This window comes from Balaenoptera acutorostrata, chromosome 6, assembly GCF_949987535.1.
Source record: "Balaenoptera acutorostrata chromosome 6, mBalAcu1.1, whole genome shotgun sequence".
NCBI lineage: Eukaryota > Metazoa > Chordata > Mammalia > Artiodactyla > Balaenopteridae > Balaenoptera > Balaenoptera acutorostrata.
The window spans coordinates 31,008,633-31,027,972 of NC_080069.1; the positions used below are offsets into that span (position 1 = coordinate 31,008,633).

At 36.7% G+C, this 19,340-nt stretch overlaps 1 protein-coding gene across 9 annotated transcripts in view; it reads left to right on the forward strand.

Annotated features, from left to right (window-relative positions):
* Positions 1-19,340, forward strand: part of MFSD14B (major facilitator superfamily domain containing 14B) — a 463,050-nt gene that overhangs the window by 407,819 nt on the left and 35,891 nt on the right. For 8 of the 9 annotated variants that reach the window (XM_057548333.1, XM_057548335.1, XM_057548334.1 and 5 more), the window contains one exon: positions 1,133-1,228. The exons of the other annotated variant lie outside the window; for it this stretch is intronic. In XM_057548333.1, coding sequence (XP_057404316.1) covers positions 1,133-1,228 — 96 coding nt within the window. The remainder of the gene's footprint in view (positions 1-1,132; positions 1,229-19,340) is intronic. 9 annotated transcript variants of the gene reach the window in all.

Consider the following 19,340-nt stretch of genomic DNA (forward strand, 5'->3'; position numbering starts at 1 on the left):
TGGAAGTCAACTTGTCCGCCATCTTGAACCTAGTTGGTTCTAACCAGTTTATCGTGTCCTCAGGCCATGTCACTCTTTTAAAGGTTGTGCCCTGCCCCCTTCCTGTCTCAATGCCAAATGATTATCTAATATGTAGTACATATTCAAATTTTTTCCTCTTGTCTCCTTTTTATCCAGGATCCAGTTCAGGATCCCCCATTTGTTTTTTAAGACTCTTGTTTCCTTTAATTTGTACAAGTCTCCTACCTTTACTTTGGTCTTTTATGACATTGACATTTTTAACGAGACCAGGCCAGTTGTCTTGTAGAATGTTTCACAATCTGAATTTGATCATTTCCTCATGATTAGATTCTAATTAAACCATGCAGATGTGCTTTTACCTTTTGAAGTCTTAAAAATATCAGCTTAGGAATAATGGGGGTTTTACAAAGTCTTTTGTAAGTATCACTTCCAGTTATTACAAAATGCTAGTACAGCACTTGATTTTGTAATAACCATTGGCACAGAGTCAAAGAACATTAAATTGAGTGGACTTTTAGGTTTTATCTCCAGAAGTCATAAACTGCAGAAAACTAGCAGAATAGGCACAGTTTTCAAACAAAACAGAAACAGAAAGCTGGATTTTGACACCTTGAGGTATCAAAGTGTGTTTTCAGATTTGACCTAGTCTTTATTGTTCTTCCCCCACCTCCTATCATTTTAAGTCATCTATGCTGCCCCTGAAGCGCTTGAGCATATGACCCCCTGCCTACCTCTCTCATGTAGCAAGGGAAACTTCAGGCTTAGAGAGGCCAAATTGCTAAGGAACACATAATTCGTGTGTTCAGACAGAATATTCAGGTCCTGGAACTCCAGTCTCTTGAAGACGCAGTTGATTTCCTACCAAAGTTCCAGTGATTTGCATTGATGGGACAAGTAGAAAGTCTCATCAATGGCACCTTCCATGATTAGGGAAGATGAAGAAATCAGGGATACCACAGAATTAAGTTTTATCTTAAATAATACAGGTAGGTCCTAGGTTTATTTTATACAGTTTGTGTGTGTGTGTGTGTGTATGTTAGATACCATTTTAGGATAATGAGTTTCTTATAGCCGTTTAGTATTTTTCATAATAATTTCCTTCCTTTTTTAGCTACAAGGCTTTGGCCGACCAAGTGTACACCATGCTGCTATTGTCATCTTCCTTGAATTCTTTGCATGGGGCCTATTGACAACTCCAATGTTAACTGTAAGTATTGCTGAACTAGGTCCTTGTTTATGAGAGCAGAGACATTGTTAAGCATATGTCCCCAGAGCTATATGTCTAGGTATGTGTTTGAGAGTAGCTCTTGACAATAATTTAAGACTGTTTACCGTTGGGTTGTTTCCACTGTGTAGACTATGAACCACCTGCAACAAAATACCTGTTTATTAAATATTCCTGGGTAGCAGGGCCACTCCCAGAATCTTGGGAGTGTTGTGAATGAACTACAGTCTGTATATTTAGGAAAATCTTTAAGAAGTCTTTAAGAAATTATTGCAAAGCTTTGTTGAAGTTTGTAACTTACTTTGTGTGGGTGTAATGACCTTTGACTTAAGAACATAGTAATAGGAGATTGGTAAGTACTGTGTAACAGTGACAGTGATGAATGTAAGAATGTCCCGATTTCTGTTTTTGATAGCTGACCTACAGCCATTTCTTTGTAGAAACCATTGAATTTCTTAGTAAGAACTTGGATGTTTGATATATAGTGTGGTTAGAGGGAAGGGAGATGCTGAAGAAAAGATTGGGGTGCAGATTTTAGGTGCCTAGTAACTACTTAACACTTAAGTTTTAATAAAGGTATTTTTTAATTGGCCATACAGTTCAGTTGTCTTAAATTGTTTTTTAAAAATCGTTGGTTAACCCTTCCCAATCACCATTTTGCCTTACCAGAGAATCCCTTTGGGTTCAGATAAACTTTGTTCCCAAATTAGGCTTAGAAAATAGAGAACTTTAGAGGATGACTATTAGCCTTACATGTGACTTTGCTATACCCTTTTTAGAGTTTTTAATTCTTTTGACACATTTAAAATTACATTTTGGATGGAACAAGTTAAAAAACTGCCCGTGTTTTTAATCCTCTATTTTATTCTTTTTCATTGCATTTCCTTTTTCTTCATAATGCATTACTGCAGGAGGTAACTGGTTATTAGTTAATGGGAGATAAGTGGTCTCCACTTTAAGTTTCATGAAATCCTGCATGCTGTGTGAATCACAGTCTCTAGTGCCTAGGGCTGCCTGGGACACAGTTGATGCTCAACGTGTATTTTCTTTGAACAAATGTTTGTGTTGCGGGCACACACATAATGTGTTGTCAAGTTATTGCTTCTCCAAGACATATTTTTAGTGTAAATATAGACACATCAGGCTGCTCATTTTAATAAACTGTTATAATAATAATTTTAAATTAATTTTTAATTTTTGGCCCTAGTTCTCTGATTTTTTTCCCCACAGTTTCTTTAGCTTACAAAGTTAAGAGTTTCAAAATAGTATTTTTCTGATGCAGCCCGTTGCCTATAATTGCTCAATGTAGAAGTAATCCTGTAATCATTCTTCATTTGGGAAGAATTCAAATGGAAATGAAGAATGCTTTAGTGTTTTTTGTTTTTGTTTTTGTTTTTTTTAAAATTTATTTATTTATTTATTTATTTATGGCTGTGTTGGGTCTTAGTTTCTGTGCGAGGGCTTTCTCCAGTTGTGGCAAGCGGGGGCCACTCTTCATCACGGTGCGCGGGCCTCTCACTATCGCGGCCTCTCTTGTTGCGGAGCACAGGCTCCAGACGCGCAGGCTCAGTAATTGTGGCTCACGGGCCCAGCTGCTCCGCGGCATGTGGGATCTTCCCAGACCAGGGCTCGAACCCGTGTCCCCCTGTACTGGCAGGCAGATTCTCAACCACTGCGCCACCAGGGAAGCCCCTGCTTTAGTGTTTTTGATACCATGTGAGAAATTCTAAAACCTTCCAGACGGTTAAAATCCTTGGGCCTTTTTGACCCTAGACCAGATTATCAGATCCCTTTTAAATTTGATTAATAAGTTAATGGACTAATTAATGCACCTTCTTCCTTCTTACTGCCCAAAGCAGATAATTTTCTTAGGGTTTCTGTGTCCCTGTTAGACCCTGCAGTGCAGTCTTAGAAGCCAGCTTAAATGCTGCTTTGCTGCCTCTTTGCAGTTTCTGAGCAGTTTTGCTTCTTGCAAAGATTTGGTTAAAAAGAAATTTATGTGAGGAGTACAGAGTTACTAGCGTCACTCTACAGTGTCATAGAAGAAGTGTTGTTGAGTTAGTAGATGTGCTTATTCTCATTCTCTAAGCCCTTGGTGTTGCTAAATTAAGCTAAATGTCCTTTACTTTCCTATCTCCCCCAGATTTTACACCACAGTTTGTTAACTCTGTTTCTTTTTTGACATGGGGGGACTGGTTCATTCCTTTTGAAAAGAAAGATCTCTTTTTTTTCCCCCCTTGCTGTAGCTAGTGGGCAGCACTCTGTCCTGTTTCCAAGGCAAGAAAATACAGTCTTGAGATGAGGATTTGGAGATACAAAACAGTACATACATATTCATATATTGTCCAGTCTGACTACCTCTGCATCCTAGCATTCATTAGGACCCTCTGTTTGAAGTAGTGTAGAACAATTTACTTCTTCTTAGTCATTTTCTCTGAGATTTGTTGCCTGTCTCCTGTGGCCATGTCATAGAGTACAACTTTAGTTTGCTAATTAAACACCATCAGAAAGGTCTCCACCCCTAATACACTGAAGCAAAACCGCAAAGTTGGCCGTACACAGTGACCTTAACCTTCTAGTAGTACTATTAGTTCTTCGTACATAAACATGACCTTTCTCTTGTCTTACATCCCTGCCTGACATTCTACCCTCTAGTCAAAATGTGCATCCTTTTAGAGGGCCTGATCTCATTTTAATATAAATGAAGTAATCTGATTAAGTTTAATTAAAAGTCTTCAGGTATATTTAAATAGAACACTTATTTCAATAAAGATATACCTTAATATTAGCTCTTGTGAGTGAAGAATTTTAGTTTTGCAATTTGCAGATTTTCTTTTGTAAGCTCACCTTCCTGGAATCCTGATAGAGATTCAAGGACTCAGTATTCCCTAGTACACCATCTTCTCTCTGTATGGTGATCTAATAATCCAAAGAATTCTCTTTAAACACTTCCCTGCCGCATTCAGTTTTCCTATCCCTTCTTACTTACTCTCAAAATATGTTTTCATTTAACAAACATGTATTCTATCTCATCAGCCCCTTATTTGCTCCACAGTCCAGCGCTTCTGCTTCCTTTGCTTTAATCAGTGTTTCCTCTTGGGAGTTGAGGTGTATGGAATGGATAGGGCTGTTTGTCAGGCATTTGGGGCATAATACACAGGCACTTTGAGGCATGATTTGCTCTGCACATGAAAAGGAAGTAAGTTCTAACTATAGTCACATGGACACTGTTCGCTTTCTGGATTCGTAAGATTTTCCAGGCTCATTTTTATGGTTTTGACAGGTTCCTAATGGTGTTTTGACCAAAGTACCCAGAACCTACCCTCTTGTGTGTCATATAATTATTAAACTAAGTAGCATTCACTAAAGGTATCTATAATATATGATGACAGTATGTTAAATCTTTGCCTTCTTTTGCCAAGCTGACCGTTATGGTATCATGAGTATTAGCTAATTAGACGCAATGACCTTTGTTTGGCATTTATTTCTGTCCTATTTTTGTGTGTTGTATGTTGTAATCTGTAGCGTGCTTTTATATCTATAAACTTGTGAATGCTTAAAAAAAAAACAATGCTGATTTCCAACTTATCTAATTAATACAGTTATAAGAAGAGTTGACATGGAAATACAAGGAAACTGTTGGTGGGTCTCTTCGGCTTAAAATTTGGTATATAAAATATTTAGTGTGCATTCTGGTTTTTTCATAGATTTTTCAGCATTTTAATATATCATTATATTGTCTGGCATCCATTGTATCTGATAGGAAGTCAGCTGTTAATAAGTATTGCTGTTCTGTTGATGTCAGGGGGTCTGCAAACTATGGCCCACAGGCCTAATCTGGCCTACTGCCTGTTTTTATGTGGTCTGTGTACTAAGAATGTTTTTTATATTTTTAAAAGGTTGGAAAATATCAAAAGAAGGTATTTGGTGACACATGAAAATTATATGAAATTCAAATGTAAAATTTTGTTGGACCATGACAATTCCCATTGAATGTGACAGCTTTTGTTCTACAATGGCAGAGTTGAGTAGTTGCAACACAGACAGTCTTACCTGAAATATTTACTATGTACTGTATGTTCCTTTATGGAATAAGTCTGTCAGTCCCTGCTGTAAGTGGTAATTCATTTCCTTTTTCTTGCTGCTTTAGAGATTTTCTCTTTGTCTTTCAACAGTTTGACTATGCTATAATGTGTCTAGGTGTGGATCTTTTTGTGTTACATTTTTTTTGGCCATGCCCCGCAGCTTGTGGGATCTTAGTTCCCTGACCAGGGATTGAACTTGCGCCCTCGGCAATGAATGCTCAGGGTCCTAACCACTGGACTGCCAGGGTATTCCCTTTTTGTGTTACTTTTACTTGGGGTTTGTTTGGCTTCCAGGGTCTGTAGATTAATAATTTTTATCAAATTTGAGAAGTTTTTGGCCATTATTTTTTTAATATTTTTGCTCCCCTTTCCTTCTCTTTTGGGACTCTCATTATACTTCATAATGTTTCACAGGTCTTGGAGGCAAAGTTCATTTTTTTTTTCCCTCCCCAAAAATTACTGTCAGAATTTTGACTTTTGATATGACAGGAGGTCAACAAATTCTGTCCTAATAAAGCTGGACAAAACAGTCAAAAACAACCATTTCAGTCCTCTGGAATTCAAAGGCACACAACAAACTGAGAAGCATTTATTTATTAAGCTACTGAACTTCAGGCAAGAATAGTGAGTTTGCAGTTCTGAGCTAGATCCTTTTGCTATAATTGTAACTGTGAGTATAACAGTTTCTGAGTCCTGTGAATCCTTTTAGCAAATCTCTGAAATCCATTCTATTGTTGATGGACATTTGGGTTTACTGTGTTTGCCTATTACAAATACTGCTTTTGTGATATTTCTTGTATATGTCTTATCAGTTAAGGTGTATACATTTTTTCTTGTTTCTTGTAATACCTAGGAGTAAAATTGCAGGGTTTTGTTCAATTTAGGTATATACTGCCAAAAGTTTTCCAGAGTGGTTGAATCAATTTACCCTCCAACAAGCCAGGCTCTACATCTTCACCCACAGTTGGTATTTCATTTTAGTCATTCTGATGGGTACAGTGTGGCCTTAATTTGCATCTTCCTAATGATCAATGAAGTTAACCCCCTTTATGTATATTTATTTGCCCTGTGAATATCTGATAATATTTTTTTTCCCTCCTTGGATTGCCTTTTCACTCTCTTAATAGTGTCTTTTTATGAAGAGTAGTTCATAATCTTTACATAGTTCAGTTAACTGATGTTTTTCTTATGTTTGGTTGCTTTCTTAAAATCTTGATAAAGGAACTTTCTTCTTCCCCAGAGCTTTATTGGTTTATTTTACACACACAGATCTACCATACATCTAGAAAAATATCACTGTATTTTATAGTGGTCAAGATTCATTTTGGTTCATATTAATATATAGTTGAACCAGCATCATTTATTTAAAAAATCTTTCTTTCCCCACTGTATGTGTCAACTTTGTCATAAAGCAGGCAGTCATATTCATATGGATTTGTTTCTAGGTTTTGTATTCTATTTGTGTATGTATCCTGTGTGGATACTATGCTGTGTTGATTTCCATAGCAATATCTTGATATCTTATATAACTTTCATAGCTTGGTTCTTCTTCCTCAAGATTGCCTTGGCTATTGTAGGCCTTTTCTATATCCATATACATTTTGTAGTCAGCTCTTCAATATTCACAAAATAACTTGCTGGGAATTTTGATTGTTATTGCATTACTACAGATTAATTGAGGGAGAACTGACATCTTTACACTATTGAGTCTTCTGATCTACATGGTATATTCTCCTTTTATTCAGTCTTTAAAACTTTCTCTGAATAATGTTTTACATTTCTCAGTGCATGAATTTTTCACGAGATTTATTCCTAGGTATTTGGGTTTTGATGCTATAGTAAATAATGTAGTTTTAAAGGTTAATTTTCTAATTGTTTGTTGCTGGTACATAAAACAATTTGTTTTTGTGTCCTGACCTTGTGTTTAGTAATTTTGCTAGATTCACTTATTAATCCTTATAGTTTATCTATAGGTTTTCTACACATTCATATCTTTTGTGAATAATGACAGTTTTTAACTCATTCCAATCCTTTTTATTTCTTTTTCTTTCTTTGTTGTATTGATTATGACATCCAGTGTAAGGTTGAATAGAAGCAGTCATAGCAGGTTTCCTTATCTCATAAATGACATGAAATTCTAAAATTCACCACTGAGTATGATGTTTGCTGTAGATGGTTTTTATAGACACTCGTTATCAGAGAAAGGAAGTTCCCTTCTGTTCCTGTTTTGCTTACTGTTAAAATGAATGGGTGTTAACTTTTATCAGATGAAGTTTCTGCATATAACCAGATAATTAGATTTTCCCCTTTATTCTGGTAATGTGGTCAGTTATATTGATTTTTGAATATTAAGCCACCCTTGTATTCTTGTAGTAAATTCCACTCAGTTATGAGAAATATATAATTTAAAAAAATATCACTGGATATGATTTACTAGTATTTTGTTCGTGTCTTTGCAACAATGGACACAATAGAGATTGGAGTGTAATTTTCTTTTCTTGTAATGTCCTCATGTTTTAGTATTAAGGTTTTGTTGGTCTTATAAAAATTAATTTGGAAAGGGTCTCCTCTCATTCTCTGGGAAAGTTTGAGTGAGATTGCTGATATTTCTTCTTTAAATGTTTGGAAGAATTTGGTAGAGGCTGAAGCTTTTTGTTCTTTTGTTTATTTTAGCAAAGATTTTTAATAACATTTAATTTTTTTAATGAGATGTGACTATCCAGATTATGTATTTTTTCTAGTGTCTGTTTTGGTAAGTTGTGTTTTTCAAAGAATTTTTTCACTAAATGTATAAGAGTCTAGTTTATTGGCAAAAAGTTCATAATATCTTCTTTCCTTTTTTTTAAATTGAGGTCTAATTGACGTATAACGTTAGTTTCAGGTTTACAACATAATGATTTGATGTTTGTATATATTGCAAAATGATCACCGCAGTAAATCTAGTCAACTTCCATCACCATACATAGTTACAAATTTTGTGTGTGATGAGAACTTAATTTTAAGATATACCTGCTTAGCACTTTTCAAATATGCAATACAGTATTATTAACTAAAATCGGTATGCTGTACACTACATCTCTATGACTTATTTGTTTGGGGGTTTTTTGTCTTTTTTTATTATTTTTATCAGAGTATAGTTGCTTTACAATGTTGCATTAGTTTCTGCTGTACAGCAAAGTGAATCAGCTCAATGGATACATATATCCCCTCTTTTTTGGATTTCCTTCCCATTTAGGTCACCACAGAGCACGGAGTAGAGTTCCCTGTGCTATACAGTAGGTTCTCATTAGTTATCCATTTTATACATAGTAATGTATATATGTCAATTCCAACCTCCCAGTTCATCCCCCCTCCCCCCTTGGTATCCATACATTTGTTCTCTACATCTGTTTCTGCTTTTCAAGTAAGTCCATCTGTGCCATTTTTCTAGATTCCACCTATAAGCAATATCATACGATATTTGTCTTTCTCTTTCCGACTTACTTTACTCTGTATGACGGTCTCTAGGTCCATGATTTATTTATTTTATAATTGGAAGTTTGTACCTTTTGACCCCCTTCATTAATTTGCCTACTCCCTACCCCCTTGCCTCTGGCAGCCACAAATCTATGAGCTTGGTTTTTTGTTTTTGTTTTTTTAGATTCTACATATAAGTGAAATTATACAGTATTTGTCTTTCTCTGTCTGACTTATTTCACTTAGCATAATGCCCTCAAGTTCCTTCCATGTTGTCACCAATGGCAAGATTCCATTCTTTTTTTATAGCCGAGTAATTAATGTTCATATATATATATGTATATATGCACACATACATACACAGCACATCTTCTTCATCCATTGATGAGCATTTCAGTTGCTTCCATATCTTGCCTACTGTAAATAATGACGTGATGAACACAGAGGTGCATAAATCTTTTCAAATTAGTGTTTTTGTTTTCTTCAGATAAATACCCAGAAGTGGAATTGCTGGGTCATATGGTAGTCCTATTTTTAATTTTTTGAGGAACCTCCATACTGTCCTCCAGTAGTTGCTGCACCAATTTACATTCTCACCAACAGTGCACAAGGGTTCCCCTTTTCCCACATCCTCGCCAACACTTGTTATTTCTTGTCTTTTTGATAATAGCCATTCTAACAGGTGTTAGGTGATATATCTCATTGTGGTTTTGATTTGCATTTCCCTGGTGATTAGTGATATTAAGCATCTTTCATGTACCTGTTGGCCATCAGTATGTCTTCTTTGGAAAAATGTCTGTTCACATCTTCTGCCCATTTTTTGATCAAACTGTTCTGTTTTTTGCTATTGAGTTGTATGAGTTACTTATATATTTTGGATATTAACCTATTATAGTTACATGATTTGCACATATTTTCTCCCAGTTAGTAGGTTGCCTTTTCATTTTGTTGATGGTTTCCTTTGCTGTACGTAATCTTCATTCTTGTTATTAGTAATTTGTGTTTTTTTCCCTTGGTTAATCTTGTTAATAGTTTATCACTTTTACTAAGCTTTCAAAGAAGTTATTTTTGGCTTTGTTGATTTCCATTATTGAATGTTTGGATTTTATTTCATTGATTTCTCTTTTTTAAAACATTACATCATTTCCTTATTTCTTTGGATTGGATTTGCTGTTCTTTTCCTAGCTTCTTTGTAAAGAAGCTTAGAACATTGATTTCAGCCCTTGTTTGGTTTTCAGTTATATGTATTTAAAACTAAATTCCTTTCAAGCATTAATATTGATATACATATAATTCATGAGGTTTAAATTATTGTATCTTTATTATCATTTAGTTCATTCTTTTTTCTAATACTTCTTATAACTTTGAATCACGGATTATTGGAAGTGTATTGTCTAATTTCTAAACGTTTGGGATTCTTCTAGCTTGCGTTATTAGAGAACATACTGTGATGAATTGTTTCGGTTCTTTGAAATTTGTTGAAGTTTGCTTTATATTCTAGCATATGGTTAATTCTGATAAATGTTCCATGTGATCTGAAGAGAGCATATATTTTGTGGTTGGAATAGTGTTTTATATATGTTAACTATTTTGAGTTAATTATGTTTGATGCCTTTTATATAATCACTGAAGTGTTTTTTTTTTTTAAACATCTTTATTGGGGGCTTCCCTGGTGGCGCAGTGGTTGAGAATCCGCCTGCCAATGCAGGGGACACGGGTTCGAGACCTGGTTTGGGAAGATCCCACATGCCGCGGAGCGGCTGGGCCCCGTGAGCCACAATTACTGAGCCTGCGCGTCTGGAGCCTGTGCTCCGCTACAAGAGAGGCAGCGACAGTGAGAGGCCCGCGCACCGCGATGAAGAGTGGCCCCCGCTTGCCACAACTAGAGAAGGTCCTCCCACAGAAACGAAGACCCAACACAGCCATAAATAAATAAATAAATAAATTTTTTTAAAAAACCCATTAATTAGTTTTCTGGAGGTAATTCTGTATTAAATGCATTCAACTAACTTCTCTGAAAATATTTTTTAAAAAAAAACATCTTTATTGGAGTATAATTGCTTTACAATGGTGTGCTAGTTTCTGCTTTATAACAAAGTGAATCAGTTATACATATACATATGTTCCCATATCTCTTCCCTCTTGCATCTCCCTCCCTCCCACCCTCCCTATCCCACCCCTCTAGATGGTCACAAAGCACTGAGCTGATCTCCCTGTGCTATGCGGCTGCTTCCCACTAGCTATCTATTTTACATTTGGGAGTGTATATATGTCCATGACACTCTCTCACCCTGTCACATCTCACCCCTCCCCCTCCCCATATCCTCAAGTCCATTCTCTAGTAGGTCTGTGTCTTTATTCCCGTCTTGCCACTAGGTTCTTCATGACCTTTTTTATTTTCCTTAGATTCCATATATATGTGTTAGCATACTGTATTTGTTTTTCTCTTTCTGACTTACTTCACTCTGTATGACAGACTCTAACTCCATCCACCTCATTACAAATACCTCCATTTCATTTCCTTTTATGGCTGAGTAATATTCCATTGTATATATGTGCCACATCTTCTTTATCCATTCATCCAATGATGGACACTTAGGTTGCTTCCATGTCCTGGCTATTGTAAATAGAGCTGCAATGAACATTTTGGTACATGACTCTTTTTGAATTATGGTTTTCTCAGGGTATATGCCCAGTAGTGGGATTGCTGGGTCATATGGTAGTTCTATTTTTAGTTTTTTAAGAAACCTCCATACTGTTCTCCATAGTGGCTGTATCAATTTACATTCCCACCAACAGTGCAAGAGGGTTCCCTTTTCTCCACACCCTCTCCAGCATTTATTGTTTCTAGATTTTTTGATGATGGCCATTCTGACCGGTGTGAGATGATACCTCATTGTAGTTTTGATTTGCATTTATCTAATGATTAATGATGTTGAGCATTCTTTCATGTGTCTGTTGGCCATCTGTATATCTTCTTTGGAGAAATGTCTATTTAGGTCTTCTGCCCATTTTTGGATTGGGTTGTTTGTTTTTTTGTTATTGAGCTGCATGAGCTGCTTGTAAATCTTGGAGATTAATCCTTTGTCAGTTGCTTCATTTGCAAATATTTTCTCCCATTCTGAGGGTTGTCTTTTGGTCTTGTTTATGGTTTCCTTGGCTGTGCAAAAGCTTTTAACTTTCATTAGGTCCCGTTTGTTTATTTGTGTTTTTATTTCCATTTCTCTACGGGCTGGGTCAAAAAGGATCTTGTTGTCGTTTATGTCATAGAGTGTTCTGCCTATGTTTTCCTCTAAGAGTTTGATAGTGTCTGGCCTTACACTTAGGTCTTTAATCCATTTTGAGTCTATTTTTGTGTATGGTGCTAGGGAGTGTTGGAATTTCATACTTTTACATGTACCTGTCCAGTTTTCCCAGCACCACTTATTGAAGAGGCTGTCTTTTCTCCACTGTATATGCTTGCCTCCTTTATCAAAGATAAGGTGACCATATGTGCGTGGGTTTATCTCTGGGCTTTCTATCCTGTTCCATTGATCTATGTTTCTGTTTTTGTGCCAGTACCATACTGTCTTGATTACTGTAGCTTTGTAGTATAGTCTGAAGTTAGGGAGCCTGATTCCTCCAGCTCCATTCCTCGTTCTCAAGATTGCTTTGGCTATTCGGGGTCTTTTGTGTCTCCATACAAATTGTGAAATTTTTTGTTCGAGTTCTGTGAAAAATGCCAGTGGTAGTTTGATAGGGATTGCAATGAATCTGTAGATTGCTTTGGGTAGTAGAGTCATTTTCACAGTGTTGATTCTTCCAATCCAAGAACATGGTATATCTCTCCATCTATTTGTATCATCTTTAATTTCTTTCATCAGTGTCCTATAATTTTCTGCATACAGGTATCTTGTCTACTTAGGTAGGTTTATTCCTAGATATTTTATTCTTTTTGTTGCAGTGGTAAACAGGAGTGTTTTCTTAATTTCACTTTCAGATTTTTCATCATTAGTATATAGGAATGCAAGAGATTTCTGTGCATTAATTTTGTATCCTGCTACTTTACCAAATTCATTGATTAGCTCTTGTAGTTTTTTGGTAGCATCTTTAGGATTCTCTCTGTATAGTATCATGTCATCTGCAAACAGTGACAGCTTTACTTCTTCTTTTCCGATTTGGATTCCTTTTATTTCTTTTTCTTCTCTGATTGCTATGGCTAAAACTTCCAAAGCTATGTTGAATAATAGTGGTGAGAGTGGGCAACCTTGTCTTGTTCCTGATCTTAGTGGAAACGGTTTCACTTTTTCACCATTGAGGACAGTGTTGGCTGTGGGTTTGTCATATATGGCCTTTATTATGTTGAGAAAAGTTCCCTCTATGGCTACTTTCTGCAGGGTTTTTATCGTAAATGGGTGTTGAATTTTGTCAAAAGCTTTCTCTGCATCTATTGAGATGATCATATGGTTTTTCTCCTTCAATTTGTTAATATGGTGTATCACGTTGATTGATTTGCGTATATTGAGGAATCCTTGCATTCCTGGAATAAACCCCACTTGATCATGGTGTATGATCCTTTTAATGTGCTGTTGGATTCTGTTTGCTAGTATTTTGTTGAGGATTTTTGCATCTATGTTAATCAGTGATATTGGCCTGTAGTTTTCTTTCTTTGTGACCTCTTTGTCTGGTTTTGGTATCAGGGTGATGGTGGCCTCGTAGAATGAGTTTGGGAGTGTTCCTCCCTCTGCAATATTTTGGAAGAGTTTGAGAAGGATAGGTGTTAGCTCTTCTCTAAATGTTTGATAGAATTCACCTGTGAAGCCATCTGGTCCTGGGCTTTTGTTTGTTGGAAGATTTTTAATCACAGTTTCAATTTCAGTGCCTGTGATTGGTCTGTTCATATTTTCTATTTCTTCCTGGTTCGGTCTCGGCAGGTTGTGCATTTCTAAGAATTTGTCCATTTCTTCCAGGTTGTCCATTTTATTGGCATAGAGTTGCTTGTAGTAATCTCTCATGATCGTTTGTATTTCTGCAGTGTCAGTGGTTACTTCTCCTTTTTCATTTCTAATTCTATTGATTTGAGTCTTCTCCCTTTTTCTCTTGATGAGTCTGGCTAATGGTTTATCAATTTTGTTTATCTTCTCAAAGAACCAGCTTTTAGTTTCATTGTTGTTTTTTTTTTTAATTTTATAGCTACTTTATTTATTTATTTATTTATTTTTGGCTGTGTTGGGTCTTCGGTTCGTGCGAGGGCTTTCTCTAGTTACGGCAAGTGGGGGCCACTCTTCATCGCGGTGCAGGGACCGCTCTTCATCGCGGTGCGCGGGCCTTTCACTATCGCAGCCCCTCCCGTTGCGGGGCACAGGCTCCAGACGCGCAGGCTCAGTAGTTGTGGCTCCCGGGCCCAGCTGCTCCGTGGCATGTGGGATCTTCCCAGACCAGGGCTCGAACCTGTGTCCCCTGCATTAGCAGGCAGATTCTCAACCACTGCGCCACCAGGGAAGCCCGATTGTTTTTTGCTATTGTTTCCTTCATTTCTTTTTCATTTATTTCTGATCTGATCTTTATGATTTCTTTCCTTCTGCTAGCTTTGGGGGTTTTTTTGCTCTTCTTTCTCTAATTGCTTCAGGTGCAAGGTTAGGTTGTTTATTTGAGATGTTTCCTGTTTCTTGGTGTAGGATTGTATTTCTATAAACTTCCCTCTTAGAACTGCTTTTGCTGCATCCCATAGGTTTTGGGTTGTCGTGTCTCCATTGTCATTTGTTTCTAGGTATTTTTTGATTTCCCCTTTGATTTCTTCAGTGATCACTTCGTTATTAAGTAGTGTATTGTGTAGCCTCCATGTGTTTGTATTTTTTACAGATATTTTCCTGTAATTGATATCTAGTCTCATAGTGTTGTGGTCGGAAAAGATACTTGATACGATTTCAATTTTCTTAAATTTACCAAGGCTTGATTCGTGACCCAAGATATGATCTATCCTGGAGAATGTTCCATGGGCACTTGAGAAAAATGTGTATTCTGTTGTTTTTGGGCGGAATGTCCTATAAATATCAATTAAGTCCATCTTGTTTAATGTATCATTTAAAGCTTGTGTTTCCTTATTTATTTTCATTTTGGATGATCTGTCCATTGGTGAAAGTGGGGTGTTAAAGTCCCCTCCTATGATTGTGTTACTGTCGATTTCCCCTTTTATGGCTGTTAGTATTTGCCTTATGTGTTGAGGGGCTCCTATGTTGGGTGCATAAATATTTACAATTGTTATACCTTCCTCTTGGATCGATCCCTTGATCATTATGTAGTGTCCTTCTTTGTGTCTTGTAATAGTCTTTATTTTAAAGTCTATTTTGTCTGATACGAGAATTGCTACTCCAGCTTTCTTTTGATTTCCATTTGCATGGAATATCTTTTTCCATCCCCTCACTTTCAGTCTGTATGTGTCTCTAGGTCTGAAGTGGGTCTCTTGTAGACAGCATATATATGGGTCTTGTTTTTGTATCCATTCAGCCAGTCTGTGTCTTTTGGTGGGAGCATTTAAACCATTTACATTTAAGGTAATTATCGATATGTATGTCCCTATGACCATTTTCTTAAATGTTTTGGGTTTGTTATTGTAGGTGTTTTCCTTCTCTTGTGTTTCTTGCCTAGAGAAGTTCCTTTAGCATTTGTTGTAAAGCTGGTTTGGTGGTGCTGAACTCTCTCAGCTTTTGCTTGTCTGTAAAGGTTTTAATTTCTCCATCAAATCTGAATGAGATCCTTGCTGGGTAGAGTAACCTTGGTTGTAGGTTTTTCTCCTTCATCACTTTAAGTATATCCTGCCACTCCCTTCTGGCTTGCAGAGTTTCTGTTGAAAGATCAGCTGTTAACCTTATGGGGATTCCATTGTGTGTTATTTGTTGTTTTTCCCTTGCTGCTTTTAATATGTTTTCTTTATATTTAATTTTTGACAGTTTGATTAATATGTGTCTTGGCGTGTTTCTCCTTGGATTTATCCTGTATGGGACTCTGTGCTTCCAGGACTTGATTAACTATTTCCTTTCCCATATTAGGGAAGTTTTCAACTATAATCTCTTCAAATATTTTCTCAGTCCCTTTCTTTTTCTCTTCTTCTTCTGAGACCCCTGTAATTCGAATGTTGGTGCGTTTAATGTTGTCCCAGAGGTCTCTGAGACTGTCCTCAGTTCTTTTCATTCTTTTTTCTTTATTCTGCTCTGCAGTAGTTATTTCCACTATTTTATCTTCCAGGTCACTTATCCGTTCTTCTGCCTCAGTTATTCTGCTATTGATCCCGTCTAGAGTATTTTTAATTTCATTTATTGTGTTTTTCATCGTTGCTTGGTTCCTCTTTAGTTCTTCTACGTCCTTGTTAAATGTTTCTTGCATTTTGTCTATTCTATTTCCAAGATTTTGGATCATCTTTACTATCATTATTCTGAATTCTTTTTCAGGTAGACTACCTATTTCCTCTTCATTTGTTTGGTCTGGTGTGTTTTGACCCTGCTCCTTCACCTGCTGTGTGTTTTTTTGTCTTCGCATTTTGCTTATCTTACTGTGTTTGGGGTCTCCTTTTCACAGGCTGCAGGTTCGTAGTTTCCGTTGTTTTTGGTATCTGTCCCCAGTGGCTAAGGTTCTTTCAGTGGGTTGTGTAGGCTTCCTGGTGGAGGGGAGTAGTGCCTGTGTTCTGGTGGATGAGGTTGGATCTTGTCTTTCTGGTGGGTACGTCCACGTCTGGTGGTGTGTTTTGTGGTGTCTGTGGCCTTATCATGATTTTAGGCAGCCTCTCTGCTAATGGATGGGGCTCTGTTCCTGTCTTGCTAGTTGTTTGGCATAGGGTGACCAGCACTGTAGCTTGCTGGTCGTTGAATGAAGCTGGGTCTTGATGTTGAGATGGAGATCTCTGAGAGATTTTCGCCATTTGGTATTACATGGAGCTGGGAGGTCTCTTGTGGACCAGTGTCCTGAAGTTGGCTCTCCCACCTCAGAGGCACAGCCCTGATGCCTTCACTGAAGTTTTTGTCTACCTGTTCTGCCATCTGTTGAGAGAGATGTGTTTCTCTTCTACCTCCATTATTGTTGTGCAACTAAATTATATATTTTTTTAAAAATATAATACATTGTTATATTTTATACAGTCAGTATTCAGTTAGGTTTACGCTGATATATTTCCATTCTGGTGCTCTTCTTCCTCTTTCTATATTACCTTCTAATCAATTCTTGAAGACTTTCCTTACTTGTTTTGTTTTGCTTTGCTTTGTTTGGTGCTGGTCCTTGTGTAACACATTGTTTTTAATGCATGTGGCATCCTCTTGAATCTTTTGGAGGACGCTTATACTTATTTTAAAGCTTTCTTCTGTTTCCTACCATGATTTGGTTATTTGGCAGTGAGGTAGGTTATCTTTTCCTTTCTATGTTCTTTTTTGTGCCTTCCAGTGGTTTTTCTTTTGTTGAATTTTATACATATTTATATTTACAAATGAGGGGGTAGGTCAGGGATTGTGAAAACAAATGTCTTCTGGGGCTATGCAAGTGTAGTAAATGTGAGAAGTGGGGGTAAGAATGGGTTGGTGTTATCGGTGGAATACATGCTCTTTCTACTGTAGCAGCCACTATCTACTTAGGCAGTCAGTGACATGGCAGTTCAGGCCCCATGTTTTGAAATCTTCTGACTTCCTATGAAATGCTAGAAAATCATATGGAGTTTGGTGAAATTTCCTGAAATCTACACATGACAGCCAGCTCACTTTGGAAAATATGAGTCAGAAAGCATGTCAGTTTACCAATTTGCCACCCATGGTCTAGACACCTCAGGTAGCTTAGAGTGTCATTCTCCAGCCCAGGTGGAAATCCCTGTTCTGTAGTACCGAATGCAAGCACTGCTTGTAGGAGCTCTGAAAGTCTGGGTGCTCTAGGATTTCCTCTATAGTACTGAAGTAGTTTCTCAAGTGATTGTAGGGCTTTATGGCACTCTTGGCAGCCATAAGTGACCTGGGAAACTATAAGTTTTGAATCCCACCCCCATTCAGTTCTGCAAGTATCCCACTTACAAGCCCCACTTCAGAGAACTATGCTTGTGATTGTTATCTTGGGGACAAATATAGAGGTCAGCAGCTTTGAGAGCAAGGTACCAGGGGCTTATTTTGTAACCTTTTACTGACCTATTCAGTTATGGATGTTCTTCCTCCTCCTCCAGTTCTGTTTTTTTTTTTTCCTTTGGATTCTGAAAATTTTACTTCGAAGACCTTTTTCACCTTAACGTGACTATTTCTTCAACTCATTTAGGGTTCATTGTCAACGTTTTCCCATCTGCTCTGTATCATCCAGAAGTGTTTCACTATTCTTCCAAGTAAAATAGTGAATGCTATAAATTAGTTTCATATTTTTTCTGTCATATCAGTGATACTTTAGGTAGAAGTGGAGAAGAACAGCTGTATGTGTGCGTATGTTTGAATGTAATATATATATACACACACAGATGTTTATTAGCCTCATTGTACGGGAAGTCAATTCAGTTCTCTGAAGTTTCTAAATTTTTTTTTAAGTGATAAGCAAATGCCATTGTATTTTATGTTTACTGTATTCCTTCTCAAGAAAAAAGGTAATATCTTTCTTGAAGTTTTTAGTATAGAAAGATATTTAAAATGAAAGCTTTATCTTATCTGAGATATTTAATATACTTTTTATCATTAGGTTTACTTTATTATGGTAACAGTTATTGTCTTTTGTAGTAAAATTATTTATATACTTTATTTTAAATTTTTTTTAACTTATCATAGGTTTGGAATGTTGCTGTTTTCAGCTGCTTTATTTTATGAAGGTTTAGTCCTTAGCTTTGTAAAAAAAAATTTATTGACTTGTTTTATTTTACTTACTTGTTTAATAAAACTTTACTATTTCTTTGTCTTTTTTTTAAAATAGGAAAAAGTAGAAAAGTTTTAAAAAGCAGATTGAAAATTTTTAGAGGAACTTCCTGCATCATGGCTCTATTACCCAGAAACAGTCTCTCATACTCCCAGAAATTCCATTAGATCTTTTATTTTAATGTGCATTTCAGTAAATCCAAGTTCTGTCATTCATACATGGATATGGTTTTGCCAAATTAAAGAGGTTATCTCTTATTCCTAGATTGCATCACCTGCATAAGTGAATGCATGTTTGGGTCATGTTGAGTGTAGAATTGTTTTAGGGGAGGTCAGAGGTCTGGAAGGTGAGGACGAAGCTGGGGGCAGCAGAGAAGCATTGCTGCCCCTTTGACAGAATGAAGACAGCTCTGAGGTTATTGGTGCAGTGTTCACCAGCACTACCCCAACCCTATTGTTTCCCACTGGCAAAAACTGTGAGGAAATTCATGGGCAAGGGGAGGTTGAAAAATATCTGTAAGCTCTCAGCCTTGGTCTGACAGAGTATAATAGGGAAAAAGTGGGGCTAAAAGACAATGGATAAATAACTGGCACACCCAGGATCAGAGGAACATTTTTTAAAATATACTGACTCTGGTGTTTTGTTATTGTACCATATTTCGGTGGTGCATATGACAAATTATTAAACAGTTCTAATATTGATTTGTATTCCTTTTT